Consider the following 14,903-nt stretch of genomic DNA (forward strand, 5'->3'; position numbering starts at 1 on the left):
GGTCTTAAACTCTTGGCCTCAAGCAATCCTTCCGTGTCAGCCTCCCAAAGTGTTGGGATTACAGGTGTGAGCCACCACGCCCAGCCTGTGTGTATGTGCTAATAGCTACCTAGATAACAAAACTTAACAGCAGTTACCTCTAGATTACCTCAGCACCGTTGTCAATCAGCCTGATGCCTCTTTGGGGTGGGGCTGTCTTGTGAGTTGCAGGGTGTTAGCAGTATCCCTGGGCGCAGTAATGTAACAATCAAAAATGTGTTTGGTAGCACAAAAGCGCAACTACAGTTAAGAATAATTTATTGTATATTTCAGAGTAACTAATAGTGAAATTAGAATGTTCCTGACACAAAAAAAGATACATACTTGAGGGTATGAATATCTCAACCACTCTGATTTGATTATTAGTTATTATATGTTTATATCAAAATATCACATGTACCCTATAAGTATGTACAAATATTATGTAGAATTTAGATTTATGTAAATTTTAATAAAAAATAAATATTAAAACATATCTTAAGATATTGCTAAATGTCCCCTCAAGGAACAAGGTCCCCAGGTGGAGAACCGATTCTCTAGATGGGACATGTATAGATGATGTTTTCCTTTGTTTTTTTAGTGCATATGCCTATTTTTTAGTTTGTTCTAAAATAAGTGTACTTAGTCATATAAAAAAAACTTTGTATCTATTATTGTCCTATTGCCTGCACTGTCTGAAAAAAAAATACACTCAGATGAAAAGATATTCACATTAATACTTACAGTAAGAAAATTATTTTTATTATTATTTTAAAATAACTATGGAAAAACTATACAAAGGCCTCCCAGATGTCAATATTCCTTAGGCACCTTTGAAATATTTATAATCTTAATCTTTGGACTAGACATCCTAATTGTAATTCCATATCTTAAAGAAGCAATTCTAAATATAGGAAATGCTTCACAAATAGGGTTGATTTTTGCAGAGTTACTTATAAAAGCAAAAAGTTATAAACACTGTAAAACCAATCATAGGAAACTACGTTAATTAAGGTACATTCACTTGATAGACTATCGTACAGCATGAAAATGATATTTATAAAGAACTTATAACAATATGGCGGCAAGGTTTACGCCATATTGTTAAGTGGGAAAATAACTGAATACAAAATCAAATATGTTACATCACATTCAAAGGCATAATAATGACAACAAAAAGAATCTCATCAACATGGTCAGAAGAAATACACCAAGATATTAAAAGTAATTGTTAATTGAACAATGGCATCATAGGTGACTTTTTCACTCTACTTTCCTGAAATATCCAAATTTTTTACAATAAACATGTACGTGTTTACAGTGAAAGAGAGAACAGTGAAATTTCTTTTAAAATACTTGAAAATGATCACAAAATGTGCCAACATTTCAGGTAAGAAATATCTTTTTATATTGGATAGATTCCAGCCACCTCATGGATTTTGATCTAACTTGTTTACATTCATCAGGGGTGATGAGCAGTTCCAGCTCACAGGAAGCACAATCTTTGCAGACAAAAGGTGGCCCTTCTCATATTTGTCAGGCAATATTTGTCCAACCTGGCTACTCCCAGGTGGTTCCAATGAACTCTTGTTAGCTCACTCCTCTGTCTCTTGTGGACCCAGACTATATGTTACAATAGACCTCAAAGAGGGAGGCAGCTGCGTGCATTCGGTAGAAAATAGAAAAAGGCATGGCCAGGTTGACCACAATTATCCAGGGTTCAAAGCCAAAGACAATCTCCTCCAATCCGTTGTCATACTCGGGTCGACAGCCAAAGGCAGGAGGTATCCAAAGCTGCAAGAGAAGAGAAAATGGTCTGTGGTGGGGAGCGGCTTGCAAGCCACCACAGAGGTCCCACTCAAGTCCCAGGCCTCGTGGGAGCTGACCTGGATACATGGAGACTGAGTCGCCCCTGACAGAACAATAAGGGGACCTTGCGGCATTTCCCATCTCCACAGAAACCACCATATCTATGTCTGCCATGATCCTGCTCACTTCCTCACCCACCCTTCCCTGCAATCCCTCCTGAATGAGCGCTTTTTGAACCCATCTAACTCTCTCCATCCCTACAGCCCTCGCCCAGCCTCGGTTTCCTCATTTGTAAGATGGGACTTCTAACACGTGTCTGAGAGGGCTTAGATGAGAACTAAGTTTGCAAAACTGAAAGCAGTGACTTTTGTTTGTGTTGCTCATGGAACCTACACACTGTTCCCTGCTTCTCAGTCTCTTCTCTGTCCCAGTTCTCTCTCCTTCTGCCACCCCTTGAGTTGTCAGGCTCCTCACTCCCACTTCAGGCTGCACACTTCTTCAGCTTCCTCCACCCCCTGGCTGTGGCAGGCAGCCTCTAGGATGACCCTCAATGCTCCCCAGCCCCTGCAGCCACCCCCTTGTGGAGTCCCCACCCCTCGAGTGTGGGATGCACCTAACAAGTCACTTCCAACTCACAAAATATGGCAAAAGGCCCAGGAAGTCACTTCTGAAATTAAGTTGCAAAAGGACCTGCTATCCCTCTTGCTGGTGTTCTCCCATAAGACAGTTGGCAGAGCTGCCACGCTGCGAAGCACCCTATGCGGCAAGGAGCCCAGGGAGCACTCCCGTCAACAGCCAGCAAGGAACTCAGACCCTCAGTCCAACAAGCCACAGCTGAATCCTGCCAACAGTCACATGAGTAGATTTGGAAACAAATCCTCTGCCACCTCTCACAAAGTCAAGCCTTGAAATGAATGCAGTCCCAGCCAAAAGTTTCAGCTTGGGAATGGCCCTGTGCAGAGACACTCAGCTAAAACTAGTTGGATTCATAAGTCAGAGAAACTATGAAATCATAAATGTACATTGTTTTAAGTTGCTGAATATTGGGGTGCTCTCTTCCATAGCAATAGGTAACTGAGATATATAGCCTTCATTAGTATCACCATACAGAAAACTCCCTGGTATGTACAGCAGACCTCTGTATCCAGGGACCTGTGTCTGTGGATTCAACCAACCACGGATCAAAACTATTCAAAAAGTAGGCTGGGCACAGTGGTTCACACCTATAATCCCAGAACTTTGGGAGGCCGAGGGAGGTGGATCACCTGAGGTCAGGAGTTCAAGACGAGCCTGGCCAACATGGTGAAACCCTGTCTCTAGTAAAAATACAAAAAATTAGCTGGGCGTGGTGGCACGTGCCTGTAATCCTAGCTACTCGGGAGGCTGAAGCAGGAGAATCCCTTGAACCCAGGAGGCGAAGCTTGCAGTGAGCCAGGATCGTGATGCTGCACTCCAGCCTGGGCAACACTGAGGCTCTGTCTCAAAAAATAAAGATAAATAAATTCAAAAATAATATGGTTGGTTGTGTCTGCACTGAATATGTACAAACTTTCTTCTTGTCCTTATTCTCTAAACAATACAGTATAACAACTATTTACATAGCATTTAAATTGTATTACGTATCCTAAGTAATCTAGAGATGTCTTAAAGTATACGGGAGGATGGGTAGGTTACGTGCAAATACTACCCCATTTTATATAGGACTTGAGCATCTGTGCATTTGGTATCCACCACGGGGGCCCTGGAACCAAGACCCCTCTCTTCTACTTTGCTTACTGGCTGCTGTGACTCTTAGGGTCTCTCCTACCTGTTCGTCCGGTCCCTCCCAGTCTCCTTTGCTGTTTCTCCTTTGCTCTGCCTCTAAATGTTGGCCAGTGTCCAGGGCTCATTCCTGGGTCCCTTTCTATTCTCTATACACATGAGCCCTGGGGCTCTCTCCCAGTCCCTGGTTGTAAATACCAGTTATAGGCCTATGACTTCCCAGTCTAAAACTCCAGCCTGGACCACTCCCAAGAACCCCAAGCTCATAGTTTCCAGTGGTAACTTGAGTGTCTAAAACACATCTCAGACTCAACCTACCTTCCCCATTTCTCCATCTGATCAGCTACATCGTCCTCCCAGGTGGTCCATCGAGGTTCCAGGTGTCATCCTTATTTCCCTCCTACTCTCATAACCACACCCCCTCCCATCCAGTCCATCAGTGCATCTCCACTGTGCACCTCCAAAGCAGTATCTTCAGCCCACCTGTGGCTCTCTCTCTCCACCTGTCCAGTCGGACTCTCTCACCTGGACCATGGCGGTGGCCCCCTGCCTGGTCGCCCAGCTCGCACTAGGGCTCCACTCGGCCACCAGATTTACATTGTATGGAAATCAGATCCTGTCCCTACCTTGATTAAACCCCCAAAGTCTTCCCAAAAGGGGAACATCACACACCGGGGCCTATCATGGGGAGGGGTGAGGGGGGAGGGATTGCATTGGGAGTTATACCTGATGTAAATGACGAGTTGATGGGTGCTGACGAGTTGATGGGTGCAGCACACCAACATGGCACAAGTATACATATGTAACAAACCTGCACATTATGCACATGTACCCTAGAACTTAAAGTATAATAAAAATAAAAATAAAAGCTACACTCCTGCATGGGGTGATAAAGCGCTCATGTTAGCTAATTTCTAACCACTGCCCATGCTTCTCCTCACTCACCCCACCCACCTGGCACACAGCTCTTCTTCCTGTTTCTCAAACCAGACCCGCTCACTCCCACCGGGGGTTTTATACCAGTTCTTGTTCCCTCTGCCCTGAACATGTGTGGCCAGCCCCTCCCTGTCTCACGTCACCCTTCAGCGAGGACTTCCCGCTAAGCTGGTCCATCTGATCTGCAGTGGCCACCCAAGAGCTATTTCCCACACCCTCCTTTTCCACTTCTCTGCTTAATACGGGTACACTATAAGGTGTCTTTCTTGCTCAGTTGATGGTTTTGCCTGCTGTTGCCTGGTTTGTAAGCCCCATAAGAGGAAGACCAGAGATCTTGGTCATTGCTGTACCCTCACCATTCATAGCAGTCCCTAGACCTCTGTAGGTACTCAAGGGACATCTTTTGAAGGAAGGGAGAGAGGAAGGGAGAGGGAGACAGGGGGGAGAAAGGAGAAGAAAGGAAGGCAGGAAAATGGGACCTCTTTTCTGAAATCCACATCTTTATGTCTGCTGTTCAGCTATCTGTAAATTCTTGTTACTTATCCTACTGAGAGGCGGCCTATGACCTCTTTCCTTGAATCTAGATGGACTCTGTCACTACATGACTAATAAAATATGGCAGAAGTGACACCATGCAGTTTCCAAGCCCAGGGCTTAGAAGACAAGCAGCTTCCAGTTCAATCTTTTGGAGGGTCGGCTCTGGGACCTTGAGCCACCAGGTACAGAGTCCGACAACCCTGAGACATCATGCTGGAGACCCAACTGTGGATACCCCAGTCAAGAGTCCCGCTGAGCCCAGCCTCCCAGCCACTCCCACCCAAGACACCAGACCATGGAGCTTCCTGCCAAGGCTTCATCAACTTCACTTGATACTGTGAGGAACAGAACTGCCCATCCAAGCCCTGCCATGAGTCACAATAAATGCCATGAGACAAAAACAGTCATGCATGTTGCTTTTGTCACACATTTGGGGTAGTTCATTGCATGGCAATAGAAAACCAAAATATCTGCCTATTGGGTTCATCCATTTGGATGCTGCAGAGGCACCTGAAACAGAACATGTCCATTACTTAACTCTGGTCCTTCCTTCCACACTGATCTCCACCCACCACTCCCAAGGTTGCCCCTCCTCCAGTGTCCCCGTCTCCAACATAGGATCACCATCTCCCCAGGAACTCAAGTGTGAAGGCAGGGGTCATGCTTGGCATCTGTCATCCTTCACGAGTTGCAACCTGGAGACCCTGGAGGGTGTTATGATGAGTAGTCACAAAAGGACTAATACTCCACGAATCCACTTATATGAGGCGTCTAGGAGTCAAATTCCTAGAGACTGAAAGAACAGTGGTTTTCAAGGGCTGGGGTGAATGAGGAGTTCATATATAATGGGGCAGAGTTTCAGTTTTGCCAGATGAGAATAACCTGGAAAAGGGCATTGGTGATGTTTGCACAACAATGTTAACGTGCTTTACTCAACTATACACTTGAAAGTGGGTGCAATGGGAAAGTTTATGTGGTATGGTTTTTACCACAATTAAAAATACAATAAAATAAGCATGAGTCAGATCCCATCACTCTCAGTGTAGACCCTTCCATGGTTTTCTGTTGCATTTAGGATCGAGTCTTGGCTCACAGGCCCTGTGTGGTCTCCCCTCTGCCCTCTGCTCCATGCTCCCAGGTCACGTCCAGTGAGCCCTGCCTTGCCTTGCATCCGTCCCTTCCCCACACCTGTAGCTCTGCCCTGATAGTCTCTCACCCCAGCCCCATCCACACCCTTCCTTAGAAGAGGCCTTCCCTGACCCGTCTCCCACAGCACCCTGCCCTTCCCTGTCACCACACCCACCCTCTGTTGTCTCCAGTGCCACGGCTCCTGGAAATTTAACTAACATTTCCATCTCCGTCTCTGGAGTGGAGCCCACTCCACCTGGACATGCACATCAGCACCTGCAGCTGGGGCCTCTGGACTGGCTCCTGATGCTGGAGAAGACAGCTCTTGCCCTCTGCCAGATGCCTTTGGCACCACCTAGGGTCAACCACAAGGTTTCAAAATGCCACCCAATGAGCCAGCATGGGCATCCTAAGACACCACCCTGTGATGATTTCCATCCTCTGGTTCAATCCCCCAGAATCCAGCCAGTGCCTGGGGGCATCATGGGCCAAGCACAGGGAGGAAGAAACGAAGCCCACCCTTTTCCTTGGACTGGGCCCTGGGTCTGGCCTTCCGGTCCTGACAGACCATCAGTTGCCACTTGATTCTGGTATTTCAGACAGTGCTATCTTTCTTCAAGTGGGTCCAAAAATGCAAGCCAAGTATTTCACCCAGTGGTCAACGAAAAAGGCAACCAGGGAAAAATAACTTTTCAGAACTCAGTTTTAAAAAGATATATCAGGCCAGGAGCGATGGCTCACGCCTGTAATCCCATCACTTTGGGAGGCCTAGGCAGGCAGATCACCTGAGGTCAGGAGTTCAAGACCACCTTTTGACCAACCTAGTGAAACCCTGTCTCTACTAAAAATACAAAACTTAGCTGGGCATGGTCAGTGCATCCCTGTAGTTCCACCTCCTTGGGAGGCTGAGGCAGGAGAATCACTTGAACCCAGGAGGCGGAGGCTGCAGTGAGCCAAGATCATGCCATTGCACTACGGCCTGGGCAACAGAGCAAGACTCCATCTCAAAATAAACGTATATTAATATTAATCACAGGATATGTACAAAAAGCATATGCTTGAGGAGGATTCTAGAACTAGCTCTGACTTTACAAGAATTTGCATTTTGGAATATGCACCTCAAAAAGCTGCAGCCGACTAGTATCTATCTCTCTTGTTAACTCTTTAAATTCTTGGTTCACTGCTGTGCCCCTGACATAGTCCCTGGCATACAGCAGGTGCCTGGCAAATGTCTGTTAGATGGAGAAGAGAGTCTGCCTGCAGCCAAACTCTTCTTGACCTTCCCCCTTCAAAGCCCCTCCTCACTGCCTAGCGAGCTGAAGGAACCCGGGTGATCCAAGGCTAGGGTGGATCAGGTTTGCTTGGCAGACACACATCCATTCTGACTTCAGAAGGGACCTTCCCAATTTTGCATTCTTAGGGCTATATCAAAAGTTGCAGGCCTTGTATGAACCACCTGAAATTCAGGGGAGGAAGCTCAAAAGCTGCTGAGCTTCTGGGGCAACAGAGAGCAGGCTTGATAATGGAGGTTGGTAGCAGAGAGCTGACTTCACCCAGAGTGATGGGCAGGCACCTCTGTGGACTGGGGCATTCCCCTCCAGCCACCAGTCACCATCACTGCAGAGACTCAAGCGGTGGCAAAGGCTGCTTCCCCCTCCTTCTCACCAACCCCCACCATCCTTCCTTTATGTGTCTTTAAAAAAATCCCAACAGCACACAATGCTTCTTATTTCTTTTTCTTCTCTCCATCCCTCTGTCACTGCGCTGGTTCAAGCTCCTCCCCTTCCTGCCTGGGCTGTTGCAGGGCTTTCTTTCCCAGTCTTTCTGCTTCTGGCCCTATCTGTCTCCATCCTTGCTACACACAGCTGCTGGGAGGATCATTCCAAAACACAAATCTGAGAGAATTCTCTCTTACCCTCAGCATAAAGACCAGACTCCAGCCAGGCCTAGGAAGCCCTGCTCAAGCCAGAGTCCACCTAGCTGGGCCCTCTCTCCTATTTCCCATTCTGCGGCTCTGCTTGACACACGTGGAATTTATGCCAAACTACTTGGTGCTCCCAGAACGTGCCATGGTGTCTTTGCTTCTGTGTCTTCACATATTGTGTGCCTCTGCCTGAAATGCTTTTCCCTGCCTTGATCACCTGGCGAACTTCCAGCCATTCCTTGCTGATGCAGACAAGATTGGGTGAGTGACTGTACACCTTCCTCTCCCTTGCTACCTTCCATCAGAGAAGCTGGAAAGCAAACCATTCATTTCTCCAGCCTCCCTTGCAGCGAGGGGTGCCCACGTGAGAGACACAGCCCTTCCCCGCTGCTTTCTGTCTTGAACCTAGATGTGATGCCTGGTGCAGCTACAGCCATCTCATGACCATGTGGCAACAAGCACCACACCACCCAACTGACAAAATGAACAGCACCTGGATGCCTGAAGACTTGGTTCAGCTGCCAGGCCAACCCCAAGCAGCCAACCTCTGGAATTCTCATGAGACAATTAAACATTATTAAGACTGAAGACACTGAATAAAATTGCCTATCACTTGCAACCAAAAGCATTCCTGATTGACACTGGACCTCACCTCAAGCACCCACTACTCACTGAAGTCCTTCTGGATCCCTGCTCCTAGTACAATTTGCACAAGCCCCTCTCAGCACTTGTCCTGCTCACTGTATTAGATTTTCTCATTGTCTCCCTCCCCCGTTATACTGAGACCTTTTAGAGAAAAGAGACTGAATCTTTCCACTTTAATCTTTAGTACCCAGCCCAGCCCTAGCATGCAGCAAGTCTTCAGTAGGTAGATTCGTAGAATATAGGTCTACTTCCCAGGTTTATATTTTAATTTTGTACTTACAGTATTTTTATTACAAGCTGCCTCTATTCCTTATTTTAAAAAGGCAAGAGAAACCTAGATGTCCATTAGTAATGGACTGGATAAAGAAAATGTATTATGGCAGGGTACAGTGGTTCACATCTGTAATCCCAGTACTTTGGGAGACTGAGGCAGGAGGATTGTTTGAGCCCAGGAGTTCAAGAGAAGCCTGGGCAGCACAGTGAGAACCTATCTCTACAAAAAAAAAAAAAAAAAAGTTTTGGCCAGGCGTGGTGGCTCACACCTGTAATCCCAGCACTTTGGGAGGCCAAGGTAAGCAGATCACTTGAGGTCAAGAGTTCGAAACCAGCCTGGCCAACATGGTGAAACATCTCTACTAAAAATATTTTCAAAAACTAGCCAGGTGTGGTGGCTGGTGCCTGTAATCCCAGCTACTCTGGAGGCTGAGGCAGGAGAATCACTTCAACTCGGGAGGCAGAGGTTGCAATGAGCCAAGATCACGCCATTGCACCATAGCCTGGGCAACAAGAGTGAAACTCTGTCTCAAAAAAAAAGAAAAAAAGTTTTTTTAAATTTGCCAGGTGTGGTGGCACATGCCTGTGGTCCTAGCTACTCAGGAAGCTGAGATGGGAGGATTGCTTGAGCACAGGAGGCTGAGGCTGCAGTGAGCCGTGATCATGCCACTGCACTCCAGCCTGGGTAATAGGGTGCGATCCTGTCTCAATAAATAAATAAATAGAAAATGTGGTAGCTATACACCATGGAATATTATGCAGCCTTAAAAAAGAATGAAATCACATTATTAGCAGCAACCTGGATGGAACTGGAGTCCTTATCCTAAGTGAATTAACCCAGGAACAGAAAACCAAATACCACGTGTCCTCTCTTACAAGTGGGAGCTAAACATTGGGTACTCATGAACACAAAGATATGAACAATAGACACTACTAGGCACTAGTAGAGGGGAGAGGTCAGAAGTGCGGTGCAGGCTGATAAACTACCTATCGGGTACTATGCTCATTACCTGGGTGACGGGATCATTTGCTCACCAAACCTCAGTGACATGCAATTTACCCATGTAACAAACCTGATGTGTACCCCTTGAACCTAAAATGAAAATTTAAAGTAAAATTAAAAGAATAAGAATAAGTTGGTGCAGATTACCGAAATATTGCAGAGGAACAAGAAGGCTGCAATATTCCTCAGGACTTTTCTCTTGGCGTTGCCCTGTAAGAAACGGGGAAGGCGGACTGGGCTTGGGCTCCCTCCCCAGCTGCTCTCCTCCTGCTTCTCCTCCTCCTTTCCACAGCCTTCTCTCATGCACACATTTCCTTTGGCTGCTGGTGGCAGGTCCCTGCCCCGGGGAGCCACATCTCCGGCCACACCTCCACTCTTGAGGCAGGAAGAAGCAAGGGGCTTGCCACTGCAGACTGTGACCACCCGAAGGGTTCGGATGTCCTCAGAGAGTTTTTCAGGCTCTCGGTGAATGGACTCGATGATGAAGAGGTTCTGGATGTACTTCTCCACCATCACCAGGATGGAGTAGGGCAGGTTGTACCAGGTGTAGCGGGGGTGGTCCTTGGCACAGAGGATGGCCAAAATTGAGCCCCAGGAGATAAGCCAGGAGCCCGAGGCGGTCCCCACCAAGAGGTCTGAGTCCAGTTTGCGGGCCGGATTTTTGGACTCGTCCAGTGATTTCTCCTCTATCCTGTAAATCCGGATTCCAGCCAGCCCCGCAGCCCCCATAAGCATCAGCAGGGTGATGGCATACAGGTAGAACATGATGAGCGCCGACTCGCTCTTGGTCTTGGAGCGCCCAATATGAATCAGGTACACCACCACCACAGCAATGGTGGCGGCCAGTGCAGTCAGGCCCAGGACTGCGCCCACCGTGACCCCATCAGACTTGAACTGCATCTTCTGGTGCTGATGGCTGTCAACTTTGCGCCCGATGTTCTTCCACAGGACGTAGAGCATTGTGGAGGCCAGGATCTGATACTCTATGTTGAAGGGGTAGAGGTAGTAGATCCCGTGGGAGATGGCAGTGCAGAGAGTTGGGGGTGTGCAGTTACACTGCGGTGTGTGGTCATCTAAAACTAGGGGAGACAGGTAGATCACACAGGAGGGCGATTAGCATGTGCAAGGGGAAGCAGAAAAGCACAGAAAACCGTTTCCACCGTGGATTCAGGCTTGGATCTTCCCACTGGATTATAAGCTGTATCATGTCATGGCTTATTATCACGTTTAATGTCATGGCTAAGTTGATAGCCCTGAGTATCCCCAAAGCTTATGCATTACCTAAATTGCATTTATTTTGTGGGTTGCCAAAGAGGATAGAGAAGATGACTCTATTGTTGTAAAAAATAGATATGTAGATGATAGATAGATGGATAGACAGACACACAGATGGGAAAAATCTGGAAGGACACAAACTAAAATCTTAACAATGGTTATCTCTGGGTGGAAAATGACAGATGATTTTAATGTCTTCTAGATTTTGCTTCCCTGTATTTTCTAAATTTTCTCTGTGAAGATGATTTACACGTGTGATTTTAAAATTAATTTTAAAATACTTTCTGGAGAAATTGCCCCTTTTAATTAGCAAAAGATATGCCTCTTAAGACTCCAGTGCTAGCAAGCATGCAGGAGACAGGCGCTCTCCAGCATCAGTGCGGGCAAAGCAAATGGGCACCACCTTCTGGAAGAGAAGCTGACTGCGGTATGGAGGGCCTTGTCGTCACAGGAGGGCAGATGCTGCAAGTAAATGACGAAACGGGTCACCAAAGCCCTAAAGGCAATGCAGTCTCTGACCCATAATTCCATTCTTCCCATTCTACCCTTCTACTCAAAGGGACGAATAAAAACATATAATCGAAGAGTCAGGTAAGGCCGGGCGCGGTCACTCAGCCCTGTAGTCTCAGCACTTTGGGAGGCCAAGGCAGGACGATCACTTGAGGTCAGGAGTTCAAGACCAGCCTGGCCAACATGGCAAAACCTCGTCTCTACTAAAAATACAAAAATTAGCCAGGCGTGGTGGCAAGCCTCTAATACCAGCTACTCGGGAGGCTGAGGCAGGAGAATCGCTTGAACTTGGGAGGCAGAGGTTGCAGTGAGCTGAGATTGTGCCACTGCACTCCAGCCTAGGTGACAGAACGAGACTCAGTCTCAAAAAATAATTTTTTTAAAAAAAAGGTCAGGTAAAATTATGTATGTGTATGTGTGTGTGTGTGTGTGTGTGTGTGTGTGTGAGAGAGAGAGAGAGAGAGAGAGAGAGAGAGAGGAGAGAGAGAGAGAGAAACAGCTCAATTTCCAACAATTTAGAAATTGTTAAGTAAATTTTAGTATATCCCAACAATGAGATAGTAGGCAACCACTGTACATTATAATTAAGATGTGCTTTATGGTTTTTTGGTATTTTGTGGGGGGGGGGGTTGTTTGTCTGTTTTGAGACAGAGTCTCCTGTTGCTCAGGCTGGAATGCTGTGGCACAATCTTGGCTCACTGCAACCTCAGCCTTCTGTGCTCAAGCATCCTCCCACCTCAGCCTGCTGAGTAGCTGGGACCACAGGCCAGTGCCACCACGCCTGGCTAATTTTTATATTTTTTGTAGAGACAGGGTTCTGCCATGTTGGCCAGGGTGGTCTGGAACTCCTGAGCTCATGCCATCCACCCACCTCAGCCTCCCAAAGTGCTGAGATTAAAGGCATGTGCCACCACACCCGGCCAAGATGTGTTCGAATATTAAGAAAGTAATCCCGTTTCAAGGAAAATGGAAAAAAGTAAGAACAAACCGTATATCTATTTTTTTTAATGCAAGTCACAACCCAGTACCAGGCTGTAAAATCAGGTAGATAATTTTCAGTGGGCTAGAATAGCATAGAATGGAGTGGAATCAACTACCATAAAATTTGGGAGCGTCTCTGACATAGTAAAAGTAAGTATTATTTCATCACCCATACACACATAGGTATGTGCGTGTTTGGGTTACAGTGTAAAATCTGTCTCTTATTGTAGGTTGCAATAAAAAAAAGATCAAACATATAGTATAAAATCAACTATAAATATGTGACACACTACAAAAAAATAACCCAACATTCACAGCATTTACTGCATTTCTGGGTAAGTGTTGTGGATTTTTTTTTTCCTTCACACTTTGTCATTGTTTTAGTTTGTGATATATATATATTACTTATAAAATCTGAGAAAAGCTGTATTGTAGCATTAGTTTTACATTCACAGAACACTATGTAATTTTCTTTTCTTTTCTTTTCTTTCTTTCTTTTTTTTTTTTTTTTTTTTTATACAGAGTCTCCCTCTGTTGCCCAGGCTGGAGTGCAGTGGCACAAACACAGCTGACTGCAGCCTTGACTTCCTGGGCTCAAGTGATCCTCCTGCATCAGCCTCCCATGTAGCTATAGCTGGGACCACAAGCCCATGCCACCATGCCTGGCTTTTTTTTTTTTTTTTTTTCAGAGATGGGGTCTCCCTTTGTTGCCCAGGCTGGTCTCAAATTCCTAGGCTGAAGGGATGATCCTGCCTTGGGATTACAAAGGGCTTAGATTACAGGTGTGAGCCACTGCCCCCGGTAATAATCTTCAATCTGTACAGGGCTTCCCTAGCACTTACAATTCAATACGGCATCATGCAGAAGACAAGGGAAGACATCAGGAGGAAAAGTTCAGAGTCACAGAACGTTAGAGCTGACAGAGTTCTTTTTTAGAAAATTAATCCAACCTCATCTTTCACAGAGGGCCTTGAAGCCAGATTGCTAAGATTCAAATCATGACTCGATCACTTGTTCACTGCGTTACCCTAGGCTAACTTCTCCGTGGCTTGATGGCTTCATCCATATAATGAGGTTAATATTGTCTACCTGAGGCCAGGCGTGGTGACTCACGCCTGTGAACCCAACATTTTGAGAGGCCAAGGCAGGTGGATCACAAGGTCAGGAATTCGAGACCAGCCTGGCCAACATAGCGAAACCCTGTCTCTACTAAAAATACAAAAATTAGCCGGGTGTGGTGGCACACACCTGTAGTCCCAGCTACTCAGGAAACTGAGGCAGGAGAATCGCTTGAACCTGGGAGGCAGAGGTTGCAGTGAGCCAAGGTCGTGCCACCGTACTCCAGCTTAGGTGACAGAGTGAGACTCTGTCTCAAAACAAAACAAAACAAAACAAAAAAACACACATATATAGCCTACCAGAGAGTGTGGGGGCACAAATTAAATGACATGTGTAAATTTCCAAGAACAGTGGCAGGCACTCAGCAAATGCTTAATAAAAGTTTACTTTTGTTATTGTTGCCATTGCTGCTACTGATATTGATACCAAGGAGGACATGAGGCCCAAATACCAAGAGTAGCTGCTGGTTGGGGGTAGTGATTTCATTGTCTCCACCCCACTGATGACGAAACAGGTTCAAAGTGGTTCTCCAGGACAGGCTGGGTGTACACAGCTGGCACAGACTCACTGCACATTAAAGCCAGAAGGGATCTTTGCAAGTGCATGATTTGGATACCCTCACTTTACAAATGAGAAAAGGGAGGCTCAGAGAGATTAAATGTCCTTCCAAAGGTCACACAGCTCGCACATGATGGGAACAAACCTGAGACACCCAGTTCCCTGCCCCACATTCCCCTCAGCCTGAATGTTCTAATATAGGAGTGACATATTGTAAATGCTAAAGGATTTTAGAAGAAAATATAAAGATTGGGGGGGAGGGATAGCATTAGGAGATATACCTAATGCAAATGATGAGTTAATGGGTGCAGCACTCCAACATGGTACGTGTATACATATGTAACAAACCTGCACATTGTGCACATGTACCCTAGAACTTAAAGTATAATTAAATACATACATATATATATATATATATATATATAT

At 46.1% G+C, this 14,903-nt stretch overlaps 1 protein-coding gene across 1 annotated transcript in view; it reads right to left on the bottom strand.

Annotated features, from left to right (window-relative positions):
* Positions 1–1,134: 1,134 nt before the first annotated feature.
* The window catches only part of OTOP1 (otopetrin 1), a 37,808-nt gene continuing 24,039 nt past the window's right edge, over positions 1,135–14,903 (bottom strand). The window contains exons 5-6 of the mRNA XM_017872032.1: positions 10,182–11,113; positions 1,135–1,812 (exon numbers count right to left, since the gene is read on the bottom strand). Of these exons, the coding sequence (XP_017727521.1) occupies positions 1,642–1,812; positions 10,182–11,113 (1,103 nt within the window). The 3' untranslated portion in view covers positions 1,135–1,641. The remainder of the gene's footprint in view (positions 1,813–10,181; positions 11,114–14,903) is intronic.

The sequence above is a fragment of the Rhinopithecus bieti genome, unplaced genomic scaffold, assembly GCF_001698545.2.
Source record: "Rhinopithecus bieti isolate Rb0 unplaced genomic scaffold, ASM169854v2 scaffold_865, whole genome shotgun sequence".
In the NCBI taxonomy this organism is placed as follows: Eukaryota; Metazoa; Chordata; class Mammalia; order Primates; family Cercopithecidae; genus Rhinopithecus; species Rhinopithecus bieti.